This window comes from Rhinopithecus bieti, unplaced genomic scaffold, assembly GCF_001698545.2.
Source record: "Rhinopithecus bieti isolate Rb0 unplaced genomic scaffold, ASM169854v2 scaffold_33652, whole genome shotgun sequence".
In the NCBI taxonomy this organism is placed as follows: Eukaryota; Metazoa; Chordata; class Mammalia; order Primates; family Cercopithecidae; genus Rhinopithecus; species Rhinopithecus bieti.
In genome coordinates, this window is record NW_016814761.1 from 76,823 (window position 1) to 101,855 (window position 25,033).

The following is a 25,033-nucleotide window of genomic DNA, read 5'->3' on the forward strand; positions in this document are numbered from 1 at the left end:
AGGGGCGCGGTCCGGGCGGCCCGGGGCGGGGGACGCTGGGCTGGCGCGGGGCTGGAGCTGGGCTGGCGCGGGCGGGGCACCTGGGCTACCAGGCTCTGCGCGGCTCCGACACTGCCGCAGTCCCTCCGTGCGCGCCGCAAGCCCCGCCCGGCCCACTGCGGCCCTCGCCACGCCCGCGCCCGGGATGCCGGGACTTGTAGTCCCCGCCGGCTCCTCGGCACACACCGGGGGCGGGGCGACCTGAGACACACACCTCACGGAGGCAGCCCCCTGCATGTCCCGGTGGCTAGGGACTGTGCGTGCTGGTCCAGCTCTCCATGTCTTCCAGGCCATGCGACCGTGAGCAAGTCACTGATCCTCTCTGGCCCTCTTTTCCCAACTTGTAGGGTAGCAATGCCTGCTTCACAGAGAACTGCTGCGAGGATCACACAAGTAAATGCGTGTCGTCTGGGTGTGGTGGCGCATGCCTGTAATCCCAGCTACTCGGGAAACTGAGGCAGGAGAATCGCTTGAACCCAGGAGGTGGAGGTTGCTGTGAGCCGGGATCGTGCCATTGCACTCCAGCATGGGCAAAAAGAGCGAAACTCCGTCTCAAAAAAAAAAAAAAGAAAAGAAAAGAAAAGAAAATGCGTATCAAGCACTTGAGACAGTGCCTGATGCTGCTTGATGAATGCAGAGAAGGAAGCCACACCTGCCCAGAGATTCACAGGGTCAGATGTGCCTCCACAGAGACCCAGGGAGAGTCTGCCATGATGCACTGGAGGCCTTGAAATGCTAGAGAAAGAGAAGCCTCACAGCGTGACCTGTAGACACACCTGCACTGAGGGGATTCATGGAGACCCCTGAAAGGCACCAGAGATGTCATACCTGTGTGCAGCATTTATCCTGCTACCCCATAGTGACAGGCATAGTGCTCCCTGTCTCCAGGACCTCTGGACAGAGGAGCTCCAAAGGGGAGAGTGGATCTGTGAGATCCCAGGGCAAACAAGGGAGGGTTCATGTTAGGGCCAAGGATAGACTTGGGCAGGATCACCAGTCATTTGTCCAGGATGAACTTATGGAGTGCCAGCACCGCTCTAGGAGCCAGGAACGTGAGAATGAACAAAACAGAGATGCCCTTGTTCCTGCGGAGGCTGCTGTCTACTGAGTAGTAGCCCTAGTCAAGGAGAGGAAAACTCCAATGATCCCTATTGTGGAAGGGGCTGGAAGGAGACACAGCTGTGATGGTGGTGAGGGTGTGGGTAGGGGATAAACCCCAGGAGGGAAAGCAGCACCTGATTCATAGCAAGATCCCAGTGACTATTTGGTACAGGAACACGCATTGGCAAGACTTGCTGGTGGATAGGATGTGGGGGTGCAGGAATGTGTGGAATTCAAGATGCTTCTCAGGGTTTTGGCCTGAGCAGCTGGGTGCCAGTGGAGCCATTTACTTAGTTGGGGCAGGTTGCCCGAGCCAGCCGGTTGGGGGCCATTCCTGTTGACCACCTGGGGCGTGGGACTGGCTTCCTTGGGCCAGGTGACAAGAGTTGTTTCATCTTCCGGTGACACTTCCAGGGGAGGCAGGCTGCTTAACTTTTCAAAACTCCCATGTCCTCCCCCAGGGCTTAGCTCAATTTCTGGCAGGAACCCAGCCCCCAGGGCAGCAGGAAGGCTGGGTTTGGAAATGGCTAGCCCAGGTGGCCTTGGCAAGAGGTAGTATGGTACGGTGGCAAGGGGCTGGGCTCTGGCATCAGAAAGACATGGATGCGTGAGTTGCCTTCTAGCTGCGTGAGCTTTAAAACGTCACTTTCCCTCTCTAAGCCTCTCCCTGCCACCTACAAAATGGAAGTCATGGAGAGGATGAAATGAGATGACAGGAACTTGGTAGAAGCCAGCTGCTTGCTTTAGATCCTGGCACTGGATGAGAGGCTTCAGAAAAGCAGAGGGGCCGGGTGTGGTGGCTTATGCCTATAATCCTGGCACTTTGAGAGGCTGAGGCGGGTGGATCACCTGAGGTCTGACTAGCCTGGCCGATGAGGCAAAACACCACCTTTACTAAAAATACAAAAATGAGCCAGGTGTGGTGGTGCGCGCCTGTAATCCCAGCTACTCAGGAGGCTGAGGCAGGAGAATTGCTTGAACCCGGGAGGCAGAGGTTGCAGTGAGCCTACTGTACTGCAGCCTGGGCGACAGAGTGAGACTCCCTCTAAAAAATAAAAAATAAAAATAAATAAATAAAAAAGCAGAGGACTTGGGGACTGCATGGGAGACTGCCTTGCAAGGGTGCCCCCTTCATTCCTTTTTTTTTTTTTTTTTTTTTTGAGACGGCGTCTCGCTCTGGCCGCCCAGGCTGGAGTGCAGTGCCAGATCTCAGCTCACTGCAAAGTCCGCCTCCTGGGGTTTACAGCCATTCTCCCCCCCCACCCCCTCTGCCTCAGGCCTCCCGAGGTAGCTGGGACTACATTCGCTGCCACCTCGCCCGGCTAGGTTTTTTGTATTTTTTAGTATGAGACGGGGGATTTACACCCGTGTTAGCCAGGATGGTCTCGATCTCCTGACTCGTGATCCGCCCGTCTCGGCCTCCCAAATGGCTGGGATTACAGGCTTGCGCCACCACGCCCGGCCCCTTCATTCTTTTTATTGCTAAGGCTGCTTGGCCTTAAAGGGGCTCTATTCCCTGAGCCAGCTGGGAAGGAGCCACACCTGCAGCTCGTCTCGTCTCCTTAATGAGGCAGGAGGCCAGAGGAAGCTTCCTTCCAAACCACAGAGGATGTGGGAGGCCCTGCCATCTGCTTGGGGTTACCTTTGGGGAAGTGGCTCTCGGTGTGTGGTCATTGAGGAGGTCTGTGACCCAGACTGTCTTCCCGGATAACCGTGTCTGAAACTTCCAGTCCCACATGGGTGAGAACCGACTGAAGTTTCCCTTCTAGGCTGTGGCTCTCTTGGGAGCCCATGCAGAGGGCGTAACAGGCCTGGTCCCAGGGGCAAAAAGCTTGAGAAATCACTAATTTGGGCCAGTTTATTCCAGAGCATTGTTTTACTTTTCGATTTCTCTAGTTTCACCAGATTTTTATAACAAAAGAGGATTTTTTTCACCTAGTAAATCCTGTTGCTAAGATTATGGCTATCTAGACACACAGTAAAGTGGGGTTTCAGTTTTCTTTTTTTTTTTTTTGTTTTTGAGACAGGGTCTCTCTCTGCCTACCAGATTGGAGTGCAGTGGTGTGATCTCAGCTCACTGCAGCCTCGACCTTCTGGGCTCAAGTGATCCTCCCACCTCAGCCTTCTGAGTAGCTGGGACTACAGTTGAGCACTACCACGCCCAGCTGATTTTTCTGGTTTTTTTTTTTTTTTGAGACGGAGTCTCGCTCTGTCGCCCAGGCTGGAGTGCAGTGGCGCGATCTCGGCTCACTGCAAGCTCCGCCTCCCGGGTTCACGCCATTCTCCTGCCTCAGCCTCCCGAGTAGCTGGGACTACGGGCCCCCGCCACTGCGCCCGGCTAATTTTTTGTATTTTTAGTAGAGACGGGGTTTCACCATGGTCTCGATCTCCTGACCTTGTGATCCGCTCGTCTCGGCCTCCCAAAGTGCTGGGATTACAGGCGTGAGCCACCGCGCCCGGCCTTTTTTTTTTTTTTTTTTTTTTTTTTTTTTTGGTAGAGATGGAGGTTTGCCATGTTACTCAGGCTGGTCTCGAACTCCTGGGTTTCAGAGATCCACCTCGGTCTCCCAAAGTGCTGGAATTACAGGAGTGAGCCACTGTGCCCGGCTGAGTTTCAGCACTTTGTATGGTAGTTATCCTGGGGCCAGGAAGGGAAGGGGCCCGAAGAGAATTTGACCAATGGGAGTCCCTCCCTGCCCTGAGCAATGTGACGGGAGAGATGAGAAATAAGCAATATTAGCCTTGCACGGAAAAACCATCCTCCCAACAGGGAGGCCTCTAGCTCTGGCCAGTCATGTCAGAAATATACCAGGTGTCAACTCCAGAGGGCTGGGAAGGAATTACTCTTGCAGCCTCCCAGCATTAACTAGAGAGTCAGATAGTAGGTACTCAAGACAAATCCATTCACTTGAGTTTATGGAGCATTTACTCTCTTGCAGGCAAGATGCTTTCACATTTACTCTTATTTAGATTTCTTTTTTTTTTTTTTCTTTGAGACGGAGTCTAGCTCTGTCGCCCAGGCTGGAGTGCAGTGGCCGGATCGCGGCTCACTGCAAGCTCCGCCTCCCGGGTTTACGCCATTCTCCTGCCTCAGCCTCCCCAGTAGCTGGGACTACAGGCGCCCGCCATCTCGCCCGGCTAGTTTTTTGTATTTTTTAGTAGAGACGGGGTTTCACTGTGTAGACCAGGATGGTCTCGATCTCCTGACCTCGTGATCCATCCGTCTCGGCCTCCCAAAGTGCTGGGATTACAGGCTTGAGCCACCGCGCCCGGCCTCTTATTTAGATTTCAACCATAATTCTGAGAAGGGAATGCTGTTAATTCCCATTTTACAGATAGGAAAATAGAGTCACAGATGTTCAACATGTCCAGAGCTAGGTAAGAACGGATGGCTGGCTTCAGTTCTACGAAATTCTATTTTTATTTTTAATTTCTTTAGAGGCAGGTTCTGGCTCTGTGATCCAGGCTGGAGTGCAGAGGCACAATCATAGTTCACAGCAGCCTCTAACTCCTGGGCTCAAGCAATCCTCCGACCTCCCAAAGTGCTGGGATTATAGGTGTGAGCCACAGGGCCAGGCTGGAAGTATTATCTTGTAAATGAAAGCACATTGGGCACAGAAGTAACATACAGGACAAAATACTGTTCCGTTCCCTGCACAGGTCTGCAGTTTTACTGGAAAAGCCTTTGTGACAGTCTCAATAGAATATTTGTCTCCAATTCAATGAAAGATTAAATAAGCAGTAAATTAAACTATCAGTTGATAACATATACCAATTTATCTTGGAGTTCAACTGTGGAGAGTGACCATCAGAGTCAACCCAGCCTCTGATGACATTGATCTGAAGTGGCAACTCCCAAGCTACACCCTGCCTCTTAGCAGTTGTTGTGGACCCATCTTTACAAGGCATTAAGTTGTTCATGAGAAGCAGGGTGTGCTTGCTTACACCTGTAATCCCAGCACTTTGGGAGGTCGAGTCAGGTGGAACGCTTGAGTTAGAGATCAGCCTGCCCAACAAACACGGTGAAACCCCGTCTCTACTAAAAATACAAACATTAGCCGGGTGTGGTGGGTATGCCTGTAATCCCAGCTAGTTGGGAGGCTGAGGCAGAAGAATCGCTTGAACGCGGGAGGTGGAGTTTGCAGTGAGCCAAGATTGCACCACTGCACTCCAGCCTGGTGACAGAGAGAGACTCCAATAAATAAATAAATAAATGAATAAATAAATAAATAAGTCATTCATGAGAAAAACCCATCTTTTCTTACAGATTTGGAGATTAGAAGCCAAGTCAAAGTATCCATGAATCCAAGGAATGTGACCTTTCCCCATGCTGATAGAAAGCCATTAGGTCTGAACTGGGGAACAGAAGCTATCCACAGACATGGCCCACAGTTCAGGTTCCACTGTCTTTCAAGAAGCCAGCTGCACTCCACAATCTTAGGCTTCAGCGCCACAGGGCCGTGTACCGTGTGTCTCACTGAGGTAGTCAAGAATTCCAAGATGCTGTAGTGAAGGGTACATGGCCCTGTTCTCAAAATTTCTGATGTTCCTTTTTCCTTTGTGACCTTGGCTCCTAGGTGGCAGGAGGGAACAAATCTTGTTCATCCTTGTCCCCAGCACCTCACCTTCCATAATGCCTGAGACAATGCTTGTTGAATCAACCCCTTTTAAGCCAGAAAATGCTCATTAAGGCTCATTCTCGGCGAGTCACACGTTTTCTCAGCTGCTTGCCTCAGGATGCATGAAGCTTTTGTTTTCCAGATGATCCAGAGGTTTCCAGCTGCAACTTAAAAAAGCACCCTTGGGTGAAAAGGTGAATAGGGACCACCCGAATGTGCCTTAGTAGGGGAATGGTGAAGTAAGGGCACACCCATGCCACAGTGCTCTTAAGCTGCAGTTCCAAAAATTTTTACATACACATACACACAGATTAAGGTAGGTCTTTATTAGCACTGAAGTCCCTTGTATGTGAGGTAAAAATAGAAAGCTGCTGGCAGACTACAGGGTACCCTGTTTTTCTTTAAATCTTTAATAGGTTAAAAAAAAAAAAAGAGACAGGGTCTCACTATGTTGGCCTGGTTGATCTTGAAGTCCTGGCCTTAAGCAATCCTCCCACCTTGGCCTCCCAAAGTGCTAGGATTACAAGTGTAAACCACTGTGCCAAGCTTTTTTTTTTTTTTTTTTAAGGGATGGGGTCTCACTATGTTGCCCAGGCTGGAGTGCAGTAGCTATTCACAGGCACAATCATGGCAAACCATAGCCCGAACCTCTTGGGCTCATGCTATGCTCCCGCCCCAGCCTCCCGAGTAGCTGGGATTAGGGGCACACGCCACAGCTCCTGGCTCTACGGTGCCTTACTTTTGAAGGGAGAAAGTTTTAAATATGTTGCCTATCTGTAATAACGTAGGGTGTGGAAGGAAATGTCTAAGCTGTCAACAGGGGATGAGTTTGGAGGAGCTTCCACTTTCACTTTTCCCCTTTCCCCTTTTTTGCATTGCTTTTTTGTTTTGTGGAGACAGGGTCTCACTCTGTTGCTCAGACTGGAGTGCAGTGGTGTGATCACAGTCACCGCAACCTCCACCTCCCAGGCTCAAGTGATTCTTCTGCCTCAGCCTCGCAAGTAGCTGGGATTACAGGCACGTGCCACCACTGCCCGACTAATTTTTCTATTTTTAGTAGAGACAGTTTCACCATGTTGGCCAGGCTGCTCTCAAACTCCTCACCTCAAATGATCCACCTGCCTCAGCCTCCCAAAGTGCTGGGATTACAGGCGTGAGCCACCACACCCGGCTGTGCAGTGAGCCTCCCAGCCAAGGCAGCGGTGCTGTGGAGTTCATGTTTGCAGTGAGAAGCCCCACGAGGTCCTTTGTGGAACTAACTGGATTCACAGCTGATCAGGGTCATTGCTCTGTGCTGGAGGAATCTCAAACCTGGCCTCACCAACGCATCCAAAGACTTACCAAGATTTAGTTTTCAGTAATTCTGGTACTGAAAACTATAGAAACTGGGATGACATAGAACACTAACACTGAGTGTTCAGAGTAAGTGCCAGGCATTCTCATACCAGATAAAGTAGGCACAATTATGGATCCCATTTGCAGATGGGCAAATGGAGCAGCATAGAGGTGAAGGAACTTGTCCAAAGTTGTCCAGTTGGTGAGCGGCAAAGTTGGGAACAAGCCGCAGGCCCTGTCTGATGTCAGTTCCACGCCTCATCACTTCCTTCTAGCTAGGGTACCCCACCCCTGCTCAGCTCTGGGGCCCTGTCCATCTCTCCAAGGACAGGGACTCCTGGCACCTTCACATTCTTCTGCAGCAAGTAAAGGAACAGGGTTCTTTTTTTTTGTTAATAAAGTAGAATAACATTTATTTCTTAAAATTTTTATTGTACATGCTGTATTCATGGAAAACCAAGATCTTTAAAGGAACTCAAATTAGATATAAATTATGTTCAGCTCTGAGCTGGTTTTAAGTCATGTTTAGCATGGAAACAGTTAAACTGAAGCTTTCTTCTCCTTATAGGTTGCCATCATTTTCTTGATTTCCGCAATAGCTTTCCCTGGATTCAGACCCTTTAAAAAAGAGAAGAGAATCAATAACAAATGATAACTGAAACTGAATGGGAAAACCCAAGATCTTGGGTGAAACTCCTTCCTCAGCTAGTTCAGTGTCAAAGCAAAGTGAATGCAAATCAAGTCCCTCAAAATCACAGGAGTTGGGCTAAGGGTTCTCTTCTACCTAACAGGCAAACAGGCCCAGGGCAGAGCTGCACTCTCTGACTGCTCAAAGACACCCAGGATAGTGTCTCTTCTAGGACTACAGGCCAATGTCAAAATCAGCCAGATATCTCTAAATCTTTTACATCATCACCATTATTATTAAATCGGTAGCAGCAGAAATCAGCATATACCAGCTCTCAAAGGTATGTGGAAGAAATGACCCTATTAACCCTTTGTAAAACCAGGATGAGTTCAACTGGCCAATACCATTGGTGTTAGCTGCAGTTTGCCCCTACAGCTGTTAACATCTGCTTTGCAGGAGGCATAATAATTAAACCCACTGAATGCCACCCTCATTGAAGCAGAAAGGGAGACAGGCAAGTACTTGGTAAAATGAGACAAGGTCTTATCTGACGTTAGTGAAGGCTTCCCTCATTTTAGAAGGATAGGTCTACCCCCCTAAAGTGTTGTGGAAAGAAAGAAGAAAAGGAAAGAAAGAAAAGAGATCTTGAGAGAAGAAGAGAAAGAAGATACTTTTTTTTTTTTTTTTTGACAGGGTCTTGCTCTGTCACCCAGGCTGAAGTGTGATCATAGTTCACTGTGGCCTGGAACTCCTGGCTCAAGTGATCTTCCGGCCTCAGCCTCCCAAGTAGCTAAAACTACAGGTGCATGCCACCACATCTGGCTAACTAAAACAATCTTTTTGCTCGGCGCGGTGGCTCACAGCCTGTAATGCCCAGCACTTTGGGAGGCCCGAGACGGCGGATCATGAGGTCGAGGAGATCCCGAGACCCATCCTGGCTAACACGGGGAACCCTGTCTCTACTAAAAAGAATACAAAAAAAACTAGCTGGGGCGACCGGTGGCGGATGCGCACTGTAAGTCCTGCTCACTCGCGAGGCTGAGGCCAGGAGAATGGCGTGAAAACCAACCCGGGAGGCGGGCTGCAGTGAGTCCTGAGATCGGCCACTGGCACTCCAGCCGGGCGACAGAGCGAGCGATTCTGTCGTCACCGTACACCAAAAAAAATATAAATACAATAAATAAATAAATAAATAAATAAATAAATTTTTTTGTAGAGATAGAATCTCACTATATTGTCTAGACTGGTCAAAAAGACACACTTCATATACTAACATGGGATAATCTCCAAAATATAATGGGTGAAAAAATACAGATAAGTGTGATATAAAAAAGGCAGAAGAGGACACATACGCATTTGTGTGCAGCATAAAATACCTCTGAAGTTCACACAAGAATCTGACTTCTAGGGAGGTGGCTGGGTGGAGTTGGAGGGAGACTTTTCACTGTATAGCCTTCTCAATCTGGAACCACCTGCGTATTTCCGGTCACCACAGGGTCAGTAAGGTGTTTAGACTTAGAAGGTGGTACATACCCAATCCATGCAGGAAGAAAGAGCACTGGATGGGGAGGCAGATGGTCTAACTCTAGTCCTACCTTCCCACTGACCTGGCAGTGATCTTGGGCAAGTCACTCCCCTCCCCACCTGGGGCTCAATTTCCCCATCTTTACAAGGGGGTTAAACTTGATGGTTCTCAAGTCCCTTCCAGTTTCATGATGGGCCTATGTCTATGTTTCAGTCCCAACTTCCAGCCGTTTTATAGAAGGGAGGGCAAGGCGCAGAGAACCTGTTCTTGGCTGTCTCATTGTCTGCTGCACCCATCCCCTCCATGCACAGGTTTGTGACCAGGAATGCACCTTAGAGTCACTTGCAGAGCTTCTGAAGAAGTACACAGCCAGGCCCCCCCACTGAAGATGGTGTCTCTGCCTCAGACAAGCTCAGTGCTGTTTTTAAAAAATAATAGCAGGTGACATTTATTGAGTGCTTACTCTATGCCAGGCACTGCTCCAAGCGTTTTCATAGCATAACTTGCCTCAGAGGTCAGTAGCTATTCATAGGCGCAACCATGGCAAACCACAGTCCTGGGGACAGGACCCAGATGGAAGCCCAGGCAATAGCGGGGAGCTGGAGCCTGGGGGCTCCCCCGGCGAGGCCACTGGAAACACAGAGGGTTTCCAGGCAAAAAAATCACAAGTGAATTCTACAGCTTGGATGTGATGTTTTCAAATACATGATGTATCTTTTTTTTTTACTGGTAACTGGCCACCCTACAGTTTTCCACCTTGCTGTCCACTGACTCACTGCAACTTTTAAGTGAAATCACTCGTCCACAGTCTTTGCTCAGAAGGCAGCCATGTTCTGAACCACACAGCCCTGGCCCTTCCCTGCTCACTGGGCAAGGCTGACTGGACCAGGGCTCACACCTGCTATGGTTTGAATGTGTCCCTGAAAGCTCATGTGTTGAAAACCTAATCCCCACTGCAACGGTATTGAGAGGTGGGACCTTTCAGAGGTGATTAGGTTATGGCGGCTCTGCCCTCACCAATGGATGGCCATTATCATAGGAGGAGGTTCCCGATAAAAGGATGAGTTTGGATTAGCCAGGTGTGGTGTGTGCCTGTAGTCCCAGCTACTCAGGAGGTAGGAGGATCACTTAAGGCCAGGAGTTCCAGGCAGAAGTGAGCTATGATTGCACCACTGCACCCCAGCCTGGGCAACAGAGACCCTGTCTTTAAAAACAAAAAAGGGGCCGGGCGTGGTGGCTCACGCCTGTAATCCCAGCACTTTGGGAGGCCGGAGACGGGGCGGGGATCACAGGTCCAGGGATCGAGGGACCATCCCTGGCTATACGGTGGAAAACCCCCGTCTTACAAAAATTACAAAAAATTAGGCGGGGAGGAGGGGGCGCCTATAGTCCCAGGCTACTCGGGCGGCTGAGACAGGAGATGGCGTGACCGGGAGGGCGGGCTTGCAGTGGAGCTGGAGGCGGCCACTGCACTCCCAGCCCTGGGGCGGGCAGAGGCAGACTCCGGTCTCAAAAAAAAAAAAAAAAAAAAAAAAGGGATGAGAAGGGCTGGGCATGGTGGCTCACGCCTGTAATCCCAGCACTTTGGGAGGCCAAGGTGGGCAGATCACCTGAGGTCGGGAGTTCGAGATCAGCCTGACCAACACAGAGAAACCTCATCTCTACTAAAAATACAAAATTAGCTGGGCATGAGTGGGGAATGCCTGTAATCCCAGCTACTCGGGAGGCTAAGGCAGGAGGATCACTTGAACCTGGGAGGCGGAGGTTGTGGTGAGCCGAGATCGTGCCATTGCACTCCAGCCTCGGCAACAAGAGCGAAACTCCGTCTCAAAAAAAAGGATGAGCTTGGGCTCCCTTTCTCTTGCCCTTCTGCCTTTTGCCATGGGGTAATACAGCATGAAGGTTCCTGTCAGATGCCAGTACCAACCTCTAGAACTGTGTGAACTGTGTGTCAAATAAACTTCTTTTTTTTTTTTTTTGAGACAGAGTCTTGCTTTGTCGCCCAGGCTGGAGTGCGGTGACCGGATCTCGGCTCACTGCAAGCTCCGCCTCCCAGGTTTACGCCATTCTCTTGCCTCAGCCTCCCCAGTAGCTGGGACTACAGGCACCCGCCACCATGCCCAGCTAGTTTTTTGTACTTTTTTAGTAGAGACAGGGTTTTACCGTGTTAGCCAGGATGGTCTCGATCTCCTGACCTCATGATCCGCCCGTCTCGGCCTCCCAAAGTGCTGGGATCACAGGCTTGAGCCACCGCGCCCGGCCATAAACTTCTTTATAAATTACCCAGTCTGTGAAATTCTGTGATAGTACCACAAAACAGACTGAGACAGAACCTGGCCAAAGGGCAGCCAGTCTGTAGCCAGCTGTGGCCTCTGATGTGCAGGCATGAGAAGCTGAGCTGGGCCAATGTGACACCCTCTTGGGAACCTGTGCTGAGAAGTGCTGGGAGCAGATGGCGGGTGGCTGAAGCTGGAAGTGTGCTGGGAGGCAGAATCCAGGCCAGAGAGAGCCAAAAGCAGCAGCAAATGCAAGCAGGAAGAGGAATGAAAGCCAGAGCTTTGAGTGAGAGAAAACCTCCACAGAGCTGAAGGAAAGAACAGGCTGCTGGAGAGCAGAGCAGATTAGCAGCCGACATCGCAAGAAAGAGATGGAGAAGAAATGTAGTCCTCACAGCTGCCCGCATTCCGATGGCTTTTGCTTTGTTTCCTATGAAGTCAGGCTGAACGCAGGTACCTGCTCATGGGTTCCTGTGCATCCTTAATGCCCACAATGTCCCTGTGTAGCCCACAAATAAAGCCTGCTCCTCAGGTGGCCTGAGTCAGTCTACTCCTTGCAACTAAGAGCCAAACTAGCCCCTAGGTTCACACTGAAGGGACAGGCACATGCTGCTCCCTTTTCATCTCAAGTGACTAGGGTTGCTCTCCACCAATCGCCTCTTTGTGGGCACATGCTACCTCTGGCATGTCAGCTCTGAGGCAGAGCTGAGGGTCACCAGCCCTACGTACCTTAGGACAGGTCCTTGTGCAGTTCATGATGGTGTGGCAGCGGTATAGAGAGAACGGGTCCTGCAGCTTGGCCAGGCGCTCCTCTGTGAAGTCGTCTCTGGAGTCAATCATCCAGCGATAGGCCTGGAAAACCAGGGACTGATTAGCTGAGCTGCCACCAACAGGCCAAAGCGGTACCCTGGCTCAACTCAAAGCTCTGGGAGTGCAGAGGAAAGGGAATTCACTCAGTTTAGATGCCTCATCTCCACACTAATTCTTGTCCATCTTTCAAGGAAAGGTTCCCAACACGTGTAGCTCCACTTGATTAATGGTCCCTGCAAACCTTTGATCCATACTGCACCTGGTACCTGGGTGCTTCATTATACACACTGGGCATCATCATCTAATTATTTCATGTTGCTCAATAGCTTCCTACCCAGCTTATAATTTGGTGAAGGCAGGGACTATATCATATAACCCTCTTATCTGTCTTTATGGCACCTACCCATGCTAGACTCGCTGTCTCTGAGTAAAGGAATGATTTAACAGACCTGTCTACAGATAGTATTTGTCCCACTTAACGATTCTTTGAATTCGCACAGCCCTCTCAGCAGCCTGAATCAGAAGCTGAAACGAATTAATCACATGACCATGGACCTGCTCTAGCAGTGTTACTTAGAGGACCTCTACATCCCCAACAACTCGGAGCAGCTGGTAAAGTGACAAGTGTGAGCGTACTTCATTATTCAATCTTTACATGGCTGGGAATCAATACTGCTCATGTGGTCATACAAACCTGTAACTTCTCTTTCTGTGGGAAAATGAGAAAGAGAAGTTGGTTTTTGAGTTGCTTACACTATGAAAAGCACACATCTAAAAAAGCACAAGCTTTCTGGGAACAAAGACAGTGACTTTCTTTGCAGTGAACACCAATACTATTTTCTTTCTAGGCAACCCCTAAATCCAGGCTTTCATTAGCTGGGAAACAGCTTCCAATCTCAAAGCTGGGCAGTTGCCCTTCAAAGACATTGCTTTCTCCCCTGCTTGCACACTACAAATCTTACATTACAAATCCTATGAGAGGGAGACGGGGAGCCTCTGAATACCAGGCATACGGAAATACATTTGAAACATCTGCAAGGCATGGTTTGCCACCCCTTGGGGTGACTCTTACTGCACTGAAACAAAGGCAATTTGCAGACAAGGCCCCAGATTTACCGAAAGCAAGTGAATGCAATACAACCAATTACCCTGTTTGGAAATGGATGGCAATGAAGGAAACCAGGCCCCTCAGAATGGCTGGCTTACAGCAATCTATTGTCCTCTTGGACTTCTGGATGCTTCAATATCAATTTCTCTTAAAGCAATTAAGGAGAACCTCACCTGCATAAGAACTGCAGGCCCCAGATATTTGTCTCCGTTCCACCAGTAGCTGGGGCAGCTGGTGCTACAGCAGGCACAGAGAATGCACTCGTAGAGCCCGTCCTGTATGGGGAGAAAGGAGAGGCAGGAGCTTGTGAGGGGAGAGACTCTGCTATGTCTTCAGCTGATTAAATGCGACCTTTGGGGTCAGTGCATGAATAAACTGCCTACTTGCATGTGAATTTTCTTGGCAAAATCCAAGGTGTGATTTGCAGATATTTAGCAGATTAATAAAGATCTTGCAAGTGAAATGTAAACATCTGCCCAGGGTTCTTTTTTTTTTTTGAGACACTCGCTCTGTCGCCCAAACTGGAGTGCAGTGGCTGGATCTCAGCTCACTGCAAGCTCCGCCTTTCGGGTTCACACCATTCTCCTGCCTCAGCCTCCCGAGTAGCTGGGACTACAGGCGCCCGCCACCTCGCCCGGCTAGTTTTTTTGTATTTTTTAGTAGAGACGGGGTTTCACCGGGTTAGCCAGAATGGTCTCGATCTCCTGACCTCGTGATCCGTCTGTCTCGGCCTCCCAAAGTGCTGGGATTACAGGCTTGAGCCACCGCGCCTGGCCCTGCCCAGGGTTCTTAAGTCCACGTATAGTGCACTTTCCCTTCAATAAACAAGAACCTCTCACTTGTCTAAAAAAGAAATAGAAAACAAGAACACAAAAACAACTCCCATCAATTCCAACTTCCTGGAATGCAGTTAAGAGGAGAGAGATTCAAAAGCCTGGGGGCTGAAACAGAAGAAGTCTATAGCTGCTTCTGCCCTGGGCTCAGCAGAAGGGCCCTCAGGTTTTCACTGGAAACCTCAACATCATCCCCAGTGACTGCCACTGCCAATCCTGACGGAGAGCCCTGTGCCTTACACGCTTTCCTCAATTGATCATCACAGTAATCCTGTGAGGTGAGTCCAGCAAGCTCCACTTACAGGTAAAGACCAAGGCACAGAGAGTGAGTTAGGCCATGTGCCCAGGGACGTGCCACCGTAGGCAGCAGAATCAGGATGTGGCCCCGGCAGCTGGCTCTGGCTTCCTGCACTTTCACACCTGCCACACTGGCTCAATCTGCCCAACAAGTCCGAAACACAAACCGGGCTTTCTGAGTTTGGAAACAACAGAAATGGATTAAAAGCAGCAAAACGAAAGGGGCCTACTGACACCCGAGGTGATGGTTGAGAACAGATGAGACAGAACCGATAGTTGTGACTAAACCATGAGTCTTCAACCAAATCTATTTGGTTCAGCTGTTCAGACGGCTGGTGGGAGTGTCAACTGGCCCCAGTGGTCTAGAAGGCATAAGGTCATAGGATTAGGGGTCTTTAGAATAGTCATATTCTTTAACCCACTCCTAGAAAAATCCGTAATAAGAAATTAGAATGTTTTGGGGCAGAACTTGAAGGATAAAGAGGTTCATCTAGCCTTATTTCTAACAGTAAAAAACTGGAAACAATTTCATTGTCCAGCAATAGTGAAATGGTTTTATAATGCATGGTGCATACATCTGAAGCAGTAGAAAGCAAAGTATAAGTTAATGCTTATGAAGAATTTTAAGAACATGAAGAAAATGCTCACAATACCATAAGTGAAAAAAGCAGGATATAAAAGGATATTTACATTTTGGTCTCAGCTACATAAAAATATAGTGTAATAAACAAAAAACAAAGGAAATTATAAATATTAACATATTAACAGAGGTTATGTTTTGGTGGTGGAATTATCAATTTTTTTTTTTGAGACAGGGTCTTCCTGTGTCCCCCTGGCTGGAGCGCAGTGGCACAATCACAGTTCACTGCAGCCTGGAACTCTTCTGCTCAAGCAATCCTCCCATCTCAGCCTCTTGAGTAGCTGGGACTATAGGTGCACACCACCATGACTGGCTAAGTTTTAAAGTTTTTGTAGAGACAGGGTCACCCTATGTTCCCCAGGCTGGAAATTATAGCTTATTTAAAAAATGATGGAGCCTCTCTGAACCTATTCCGGTTTGGGGGCTGCCCAATTAAAATAAATACCTACATAAATTTCTCCATATTTTCCAATTATTTATTAAGTTCAGCATACTAATTCAAGGGAGCAAAAAAATGTAAATGTTAAATTTTTTTTTTTTTTTTTTTTTTTTGAGACAAACGGAGTCCTCGCTCTGTCGCCCAGGCTGGAGTGAGTGGCCAGATCTCACAGCCTTCACTGCAAGCCTCCGCCCCCCGGGTTTACGCCCATTCTCCCGGCCCTCAGCCTCCCGGAGTAGCTGGGACCTACAGGCGCCCGCAACACCTTCCGCCGGCTAGTTTCTCGTATTTTTTAGTAGAGAACGGGGGTTTCACCCGTGTTAGCCAGGGATGGTCCTTGGATCTCGCTGACCATTCGTGATCCGCCCGTCTCGGCCTCCAAAGTTGCTGTGATTACAGGCTTGAGCCCACTGCGCCCAGCCGTAAATTTCTATTACAGGTTGGGCATCCCAAAATCTGAAAATCTGAAACTCCAAAATGTTCCAAAATCTGAAACTTTTTGAGCACCAATATGCTGCTCAAAGGAAATGCTCACTGGAGCATGGATTTCAGATTTTGGATTTGGGGTGCTTAAATGGTAAGTGTAAGGCAAATATTCCAAAATCTGAAAACACCTGAAACCCCAAACACTGAAACCCAAGCATTTAGGATAAGGAATATTCAACTTGTATCTAGAAAACCAAACATGCTCAGGGGAACTCTTCAATCCCTAATAGTATCCCAACTGGGAGATGTTCACTAGCTACGCATCAGTCCTGCCTAGGAATGCAAGAGGACTCGTTGGGCCAGAGGGCCTGGTTCAGCCTGGACTCTGGGATGCATGAGACTCTGGGAGGTAGAAACTGAGCGGCAGAGCTGCAGTCTGAGAAGAGTGGCTCTGAAGTCTCATCCCAGGCTTACTCTGACTCACAGGCCACTGTGCTGACCCTCACTATCTCGATGGTGACAGACTGGGCACACTTACTAGGACTCCCCTTTTGTTCTTTTTTTTTTTTTTTTGAGACGGAATCTTGCTCTGTTGCCCAGGCTGAAGTGCAGTGGCACAATCTTGGTGCACTGAAACCTCCACCTCCTGTGTTCAAGCAATTCTCCTGCCTTAGCCTCCCGAGCAGCTGGGATTACAGGTATAAGCCACCACACTCAGCTAATTTTTGTATTTTCAGTAAAGATGAGGTTTTATCATGTTGGCCAGGTTGGTCTTGAACTCCTGACCTCAAGTGATCTGCCCACCTCAGCCTCCCTAAGTGCTGGAATTACAGGTGAGCCACTGCACCTGGCCAAACTCCCCTTTCTTAACATTTTATGGGCAACAGGACAGGATGCTAAATATTTACCAAATCTTAAAAGGTAGAATTCATTTATTCATTCATACATCTGATACTTTTCATATATTCATATATATGTACATGTTTTAGAGACAAAATCTTGCTATGTTGCTCAGGCTGGCGTCAAACTCTTGAACTCCTGGGCTCAGGTGATCCTCTTACCTCAGACTCCTGAGTGGTTGGGACTACTGGCATGCACCACTGCATCTGGACTTTTAAAAAATTTCTATATATTTTTACAGTATTTACATAATATTTGTTGATAAAATAACATGCGCCAGGGCCTAGGGATCCAGAAAGGAAGAAGACACAGCCATTGCCCTTGGCCCTGTGCAGGTCTACAGCTGGGGCTCTGTCTCCACTTGGCCCCTTCCTACCTCCACGAGTATGCAGGGAGGGAGTGTGCAAATCAGAGAAGATTTCTTCACAGAGCAGTAAAAGTAGTGTAGAAGAAGAAAGACTGAAAACTTGATAATGCCTCTGCTTTAAGATTTTATAGCCTGTACACGGGAATGGCAACTCCCAGACAGTCAGCAGGCCAGGAACAATCCCACCCCACAGATCACCAGAAGTATGAACATCGATACTCTGTTTTGCCATTAACATTTCACTCCCATTTGTAAAGCAGGATGGTGGTAGTTACAACTGGCCAGTATATGTGTTTCATTTTGCCCCCAGTGAGGAAACAGTTCTAACTTACTGGTCACCTTTTAAAGCCCAGGCAATTTACATACTGGTTTATCTTGAAAAAGATGGACTGCAACACAGCAATCACCTGCCCCTGCAGGTGTGGCACAGGGGCTCCAGCTCCTTGGTCCACTCTGGGCCATTCATGGGTTCACATTACTCACCTGGCCCTAAGAGGATGACTGCCCCACCCTTGTGCCAGTTCCTTTCCAGGATACACTAAATGGCTTGCATCAGCTCATGTTCCCTGACAAGTCACACTCCTGGCAAACATCTTTGCAATAAATTTTTCAGATCAAAACAATAAATAGGGACTAATGACCAGTTTCTCACGCTCTTCTATGGACTGCAGATACTGCTGCTTGCCTTCCTGAGATTCATCCTTCTTCTTCAAATAAGGCTCAATGGATTTGTACTGAGCATAGAAGTTGCTCAAATCCTGTGGTTTAGAGGAAGAAGAAGAAGAAAAGGATTAGATTCCATCATCACCTCAGCTTTATTTACCCCATTTCTTGGACACTGACTAGTCGTCCACTCTATGCCAGGCAGAAGCCAGACTTTTTTTCCTTTGTCACGAATATATGCAAAGATTACAACAGGAGAAATGGTCACAATGTTAAGCATGGTTAGGAAACGTCTCCCTCACCTACCTGGGAAACCTGCCAATCCCACAGTCCTTTCTGCCCTTGAAAACACCATCAGCAAAGGTAGTCAAATATAGGGAGGCAGAAATTAAAGTAGAACTCATAAACAGCTGTTGCTTTCCCAACAGGTATTTTCCACATGATTTCTTTGTAGTTATGGCCAAATTATTCATTTCTGGGAATGTTCCAACTCTAAAATTCTGTGCCCTGTTATTCTCAAACAAACCTCACCAAATGAGCTGCTGGAGGATTTTCTAGGCATTTATCTTCTGTCATTCAAATTCTTTAAACTCTGGTCACACTGTCTCAGATCTGGGGATTTTCCTAACCTCTCAGTGACACTGTGGTCCTCCTCTTGCCATAACATAGGAAATAGTCCCATCTATTTACTATCTGACTAGAAGAGGAGCCTTAAATACTCAAATCCTGCCCTAAAAAACTAATAGCATAATGCACATAACACCACCCCCCATGCAAGCAAAAACAAAAACAAAACCAGAGAGATGCAGAAACTCACGGGAACAAGGTCCTTTATCACATACATATGCGGAAGAGGGTAGATTTTTGAGACCTTATTGAGGTTGGTGTCAATCCTTCGGGTGCAAGCTAGAGTGTTGCCTCCATTGATGTTCATTGCACAAGAGCCACAGATGCCTGAAAGAGACACACATTTAACACATCCTCACCCGTATCTGGAATCAGTCCTGCCCCAAATCCTTTCTTCTGGTCCTCCTTGCTCTGCCATCAGGGGCAGCACTGACATGGAACATGCCTCTGACAGAGGTGCCTGTGGCCTTTTCTCCCTTCCTTCCTTCTTCCTGCCTCGAATGTGGTTCTAATGGCTTGAGTTCCAAAAACCACTCTATGACCGTGTGGCAACCTTGAGGTTGGTTAGAAGCCACATGCCAAGGATGGCACTGGAGGAGGCCAGGGGCTTGGGCACTGCTGGCGCCATGGAGTTTCCACAGCAGTTCTAGCTCTATGTGTCAAGTGTTTTGACAGAAAAATTAGCCTGTGCTTTTTTTTTTTTTTTTTTTAAAGAAAGGTCTTACTCTGTCACCAGGCTGGAGTGCAGTGATGCAATCATAGCTCACTGCAGCCCTCAACCCCTGAGTTCAAGTGATTCTCCCACCTCAGCCTCCCAACTAGCTGGGACTACAGAAGCAGCCCACCACACCCAGCTAATTTTCTGTAATTTTTGTACTGACGGGGCTTGTAGAGACGGGGTTTTGTTATGTTGCCCAGGCTGGGCTTGAACTGCTGGGCTCAAGCAATCTGCCTGCCTTGGCCACCCAAAGCACTGGGATTACAGGTGTGGGCCACTGTGCACCCGTCAATGTTTTTTTTTTTTTTTTTTTGACAGAGTTTTGCTCTTGTTGTCCACGCTGGAGTGCAATGGCGCGATCTTGGCTCACTACAACCTCCGCCTCCCTGGTTCAAGTGATTCTCCTGTCTCAGTCTCCCCACTAGCGGTGGGCGTGGTGACTCACGCCTGTAAGCCTATGTTTTTTAAAGCCACTGTTATTTGAACACAAATCTAACAGATACAACACCCAAAAGTAAAGTAAATCAACACTGTCTTGGTCATCTTAAGGTTGAGGTGACCTGGATACAGATTATCAAGAAATAGCTCTTCGTTTTTTTCTTGGCTGAGTCTTGCTCTATCACCCAGGCTGAAGTGCAGTGGGGGAGTCATAGCTCACTGTAGTTCACTTTAGCCTCAAACTTCTGGACTCAAACGAACCTCCACCACAGCCTCCTGAGTAGCTGGGACTACAGGTACGTGCCGCCATGCCCAACGAATTCAAAAAAATTTTTTGTAGGTTGGGTGAAGTGGCTCACACCTGGAATCCCAGTACTTTGGGAGGCTGAGGTTGGCAGACCACTTAAGGTCAAGAGTTCGAGACCAGCTTGGCCAACATGGTAAAATCCTGTCTCTACTAAAAATATAAGTCGTGGCAGGCGCCTGTAATCCCAGCTACTCGGGAGGGTGAGGCGGGAAAATCACTTGAACTGGGGAGGCGAAGGTTGCAGTGAGCCAAGATCGTGCCACTGCACTCCAGACTGGGTGACAGAGCAAGACTCCATCTCAAAAAAAAAATAAAGAAATTTTTTTCTGTAGAGCAGGGTCTCACTTTATTGCCCAGGCTGGTCTCTAACTCACAGCCTCAAGTAATCCTTCTATCTTTGCCTCCCACTGTGTTGGGATTACAGGCCTGAGCTACCACACTCGACAGAGGTAAGGCTTTTCTACTTAAAATAAGCAGCATAGTACTGTGGGATTATGAAACCCACAAAAACTGACTCAGCATGGACTTCCCAAAGAGGAGAAGAATCAACTAATGTGAAACTGAGGCAAAGCAAAGCAAACTAAACAAAAAACATGCTGACTCAGGACCCTGACATGAGAATTTTCTTAGCCTGGACCTACTTCCTGTATATGCAAATTTCCTGGGTATTTTAGAGTTTAAAAATGAGGCCAGGCACGGTGGCTCAAGCCTGTAATCCCAGCACTTTGGGAGGCCGAGACGGGCGGATCACGAGGTCAGGAGATCGAGACCATCCTGGCTAACACGGTGAAACTCCGTCTCTACTAAAAAAATACAAAACTAGCCGGGCGAGGTGGCGGCGCCTGTAGTCCCAGCTACTCGGGAGGCTGAGGCAGGAGAATGGCATGAACCCGGGAGGCGGAGCTTGCAGTGAGCTGAGATCCGGCCACTGCACTCCAGCCCGGGCGACAGAGCAAGACTCCGTCTCAAAAAAAAAAAAAAAAAAAAATGATTATGTACTCTAAACCTCTAGTGCCAGTCCTCTGAAGCTGTTTTTTTGAAGATCATTAGGTCAGAGAAACCTGATTGCTTGAGAAAGTTGCACTGGTTATCACCTTTTTTTTTTTCTTTTGAGACGGAATCTCGCTCTTTCGCCCAGACTGGAGTACAGTGGCGCGATCTCTGCTTACTGCAAGCTCTGCCTCCCAGGTTCAAGTGATTCTCCTGCCTCAGCCTCCTGAGTAGCTGGGATTACAGGTGTGTGCCACCACACTCAGCTAATTATTATATTTTTAGTAGAGACGGGGTTTTAACATGTTGGTCAGGCTGGTCTCGAACTCCTGACCTTGTGATCTGCCCGCCTTGGCCTCCCAAAGTACTGGGATTACAGGCGTGAGCCACCGCGCTTGGCCTCACCCCTTTTTTTTTTTTAAATGGAAAGGGAGTCTATGTTTCCCAAGCTGGTCTCAAACTCCTAGCCTCAAGCTGGCCTACCACTAGACCTTCCAAAGTACTGGGATCATAGGCGTGAGCCACTGTGTCCAGTCAGTTACCACTTTCATAAGACTAGAAAAGACAGTAAGACTCTCTCCCTCTCCTGTAAATCTTAGTAAGATTTAAGGAGAACACAAAGATGTGTCTTAAGCAAGAGACTGGATATTATCAATACATTTATGTACACCTGGCATCCAACTAGAGCCGTTTGCTTTTACAAGAAATGGCATAAAAATTAAAAAAATAAATCCAATGACCTTTCTCTCAAAAAGGCTCCCTGGGAATTCTCTTTCAAGATGGGAATTAAAAAAAAAAAAAAGAAAACAAGATGGGCATAAAAAGGAGTAGCAATTGATACAATTCTGCCTCATTTTTCTTTTAGTCCAGATGGGTCATACCTTATGTTCTTGGCTCTGAAAGAGACCTACAGGGAAAGGTTACTGAAAAGCATCTACCTTTCCTGTGGTGCCAGGACTTACATGGGGGAGGGCTGCTGTTTAACTGCTGCAGAATGTTCCCTGAACAGCAGGACTCAGCTGAACTATCATCATATCCATCAGCATTTGCAAAAATTAATTTAAATAAGATTAGCTGAATCAAAACAGATGTCTTAAAAGACTTGAAATGCTTGAAATGTACAGTCGAACAGATAAAAAGCAATGGGCTGATATCTATACTGGCTTTTCCTTTTTTTTTTTAGGGTTCTCTTAGAAAAAAGCTCAGTGTCCTCACAAAACCAAGTTACTCTCTGCTTTTGTTTTATCCCAGGTGTTCCAAGCCAAGTCAGTGCCTGAGAGAGCAGATCTGGAGTCTGGAGTCTGACAGCTTTGACTGACTCCTGGCTCTCAAGTCACTCTGTATGTGTCCTTGAGGAAGTCTGTTACCCTCTCTGGGCCTCTCCTTTAAATTGAAGGTCGATAATAAGCACACTCATCTACCTCATGTCCAGTGCACAGAACAGGGCTGGGCACACAGTCTGGCTCCACGGCCATCAGGTCAGTCGGCCTTCACGGCACCCCGTGCAATTTTTGCCATATCTGAGAACCACCTGAATCAACTTTCTTTAAAGTATCTCTTGAGTTTTCTTTAACTTGTTTGCTTAAATTCACATTAAAAAACCACTTATATCCCTGTTATACCATTATTAGTAATTATATTTTTCTTTTTTTTGAGATAGTCTCGCTCTATTGCCCAGGCTGGAGTGCAGTGGCATGATCTCGGCTCACAGAAAACTCCAGCTCCGGGGTTCAAGTGATTCTCCTGCCTCAGCCTCCCCAATAGCCGGGATTACAGGGGCTCGCTATCAAGCCCGGCTAATTTTTGTATTTTTAGTAAAGACAAGGTTTTACCATGTTGGCCAGGTTGGTCTCGAACTCCTGACCTCAGGTGATCCACCCGCCTCGGCCTCCCAAAGTGCTGGGGATTACAGGTGTGAGCCATCGCACCCAGCAATAATTATATTTTTCTGATACAGAAAATAAATACATTGCTATTGATGTAGACAATGTTGATCTGCACACTGCCTCAAATGAGCTCACGTGGTGCCAGCAGCACAAGTAACCACATGCTGAGGGAGACACTGTGCTAACCAATCCAGAACACAGCTACCAAGTACACGTCATGCTGGGAGCTGAGGGAGATGCGCACATCTCCCCTGCTGGACAAGCATAAGTGCCAGACAGACTCTCTCCACTGTTCCCTTAATACAAGAGCTCAGCAGCATGGAGGGTGCCAGCCAGCAGGTCCTAGCTAGGCCTTGAGGCGTGCAGCAGCTCATAGGGTCCGCCAGGTGCAGTAACCACAGGATAGAATGCTCCTAAAGGAAAGTAAACTCAGAAACCAGAACTTGCACCATGGTTAGAATTTTGGATGCATTTACCCAAGAAAAGGAACTAGGTCACACAGCAAGTTCCCCCAGCAGAGAGCTGCAGCTGTTTTCCAGATGTCTCTATCAGTTTTGGCCAGCTCAAGCCTCTTTGGAAGACCACAAGTATCTGGAGCCCAACAGGAATGAAATGCTCACCTTCTCTGCATGATCTTCTGAAGGTCAAAGTCGAGTCAATTTCATTCTTAATCTTGATTAAAGCATCCAATACCATGGGGCCACATCTAACAAAGAAAAATATCCAGTGGTATTTATGTAAAATTCAACCTCCCTACACTTTATCATAATATAATCGGAGACACCTGGATGCATTCGCTTATCCATTTGGCCTTCTCAGGTCACCTTAAGAATTTGTTCCGTAGTTTTGTTTTTGCAGATTCTTACACATTTTAAGTACTGCACAGTTCTATTTTGAAAATCACAGTGGAAACATATTTCTAGGAAATGGAAAGCTAAAGTAGAAGTAGACAAGTATGAAACAACTTCCATACAGTAGCCAAGTTTTTGTTTTTTACTTCTGAAGCTCCCTGCAAAGTTTTTCCAAATAATTTATTTCAAATTTTAGTTTGATTTTTAGGATTTAGACAATAGTTTTAAATAGTAATTAATAGTACATAACTGTAACAGAAGACATAGTACAGAGAATAAAAGACACCCAATCACTCACAGTCCCCTAATCAAATCACTGTGAGCCTCCTAGAACATATAAGGGCAGCGGCATGGTACTAAGCGCAGCATCCCTAGGCGTGGGACCTGGAGTGCAGGCCTGGCAGCCAAGAGCCTGGTCTGAACTCTGGCTGAGCCACTTACCAGCCTACAGGCAAATGATTTAATTTCTGCCTAGGCACTTCATCCACTGAGTGCAGAGAGCAGCACCTGCGTCTCTGGAGGTATGTTAATACACACGAGATCTTTAGAGCAGCATCTGACATATAAATCATAGTTTAACTATAATAATCATCATGTAGAAACTATGATTCTACAGAAATTACTCTCTCTGAATCTCAGTTTATCTGTAGAGTTAATATTTACAGCACAGGGTTATTGTGAAAATTACATAAAAATATGTAGTTTTCATAGTACCTGGCACATAGTAAGTGCTCCACAAATCTATTTTCTGGTTGCCACCCCTGCCCCCATTTCTCTCAGTAATTATCTAGCATGAGATTAAAAATATATTTAAAATATGCCATTTCTTTTAGCATTATCTCTATTCCATTTTTTTTTTTCTTGAGACAGGGTCTTGCTCTGTCACCCAGGCTGGAGTACGGGTGGCACGATCTCAGATCTGTAACCTCTGCATCGTGGGCACAAGAGATCCTCCCACCTCAGTCCCCCAGTAGCTGGGACTACAGGTGTGCGACACCACACCCAGCTTAATTTTTGTTTTTTTTTGTAGAGATGGGATTTCGCCATGTTGCCCAGGCTGGTCTCAAACTCCTCAACTCAAGTGATCCTCCTGCCTTGGATTCTCAAAGTGTTGGGATTATGGGTGTGAACCAATGGTGTGATCTTGGCTCACTGCAACCTCTACCCTCTGGGCTCAAGCGATTCTCCTGCCTCAGCCACCTGAGTAGCT

General features: G+C 47.7%; 1 protein-coding gene across 1 annotated transcript in view; it reads right to left on the reverse strand.

The window, feature by feature from the left end:
* Positions 1-7,490: 7,490 nt before the first annotated feature.
* The window catches only part of SDHB (succinate dehydrogenase complex iron sulfur subunit B), a 36,357-nt gene continuing 18,814 nt past the window's right edge, over positions 7,491-25,033 (reverse strand). The window contains exons 3-8 of the mRNA XM_017852126.1: positions 23,593-23,678; positions 18,824-18,960; positions 17,985-18,101; positions 13,615-13,716; positions 12,253-12,375; positions 7,491-7,712 (exon numbers count right to left, since the gene is read on the reverse strand). Of these exons, the coding sequence (XP_017707615.1) occupies positions 7,635-7,712; positions 12,253-12,375; positions 13,615-13,716; positions 17,985-18,101; positions 18,824-18,960; positions 23,593-23,678 (643 nt within the window). The 3' untranslated portion in view covers positions 7,491-7,634. The remainder of the gene's footprint in view (positions 7,713-12,252; positions 12,376-13,614; positions 13,717-17,984; positions 18,102-18,823; positions 18,961-23,592; positions 23,679-25,033) is intronic.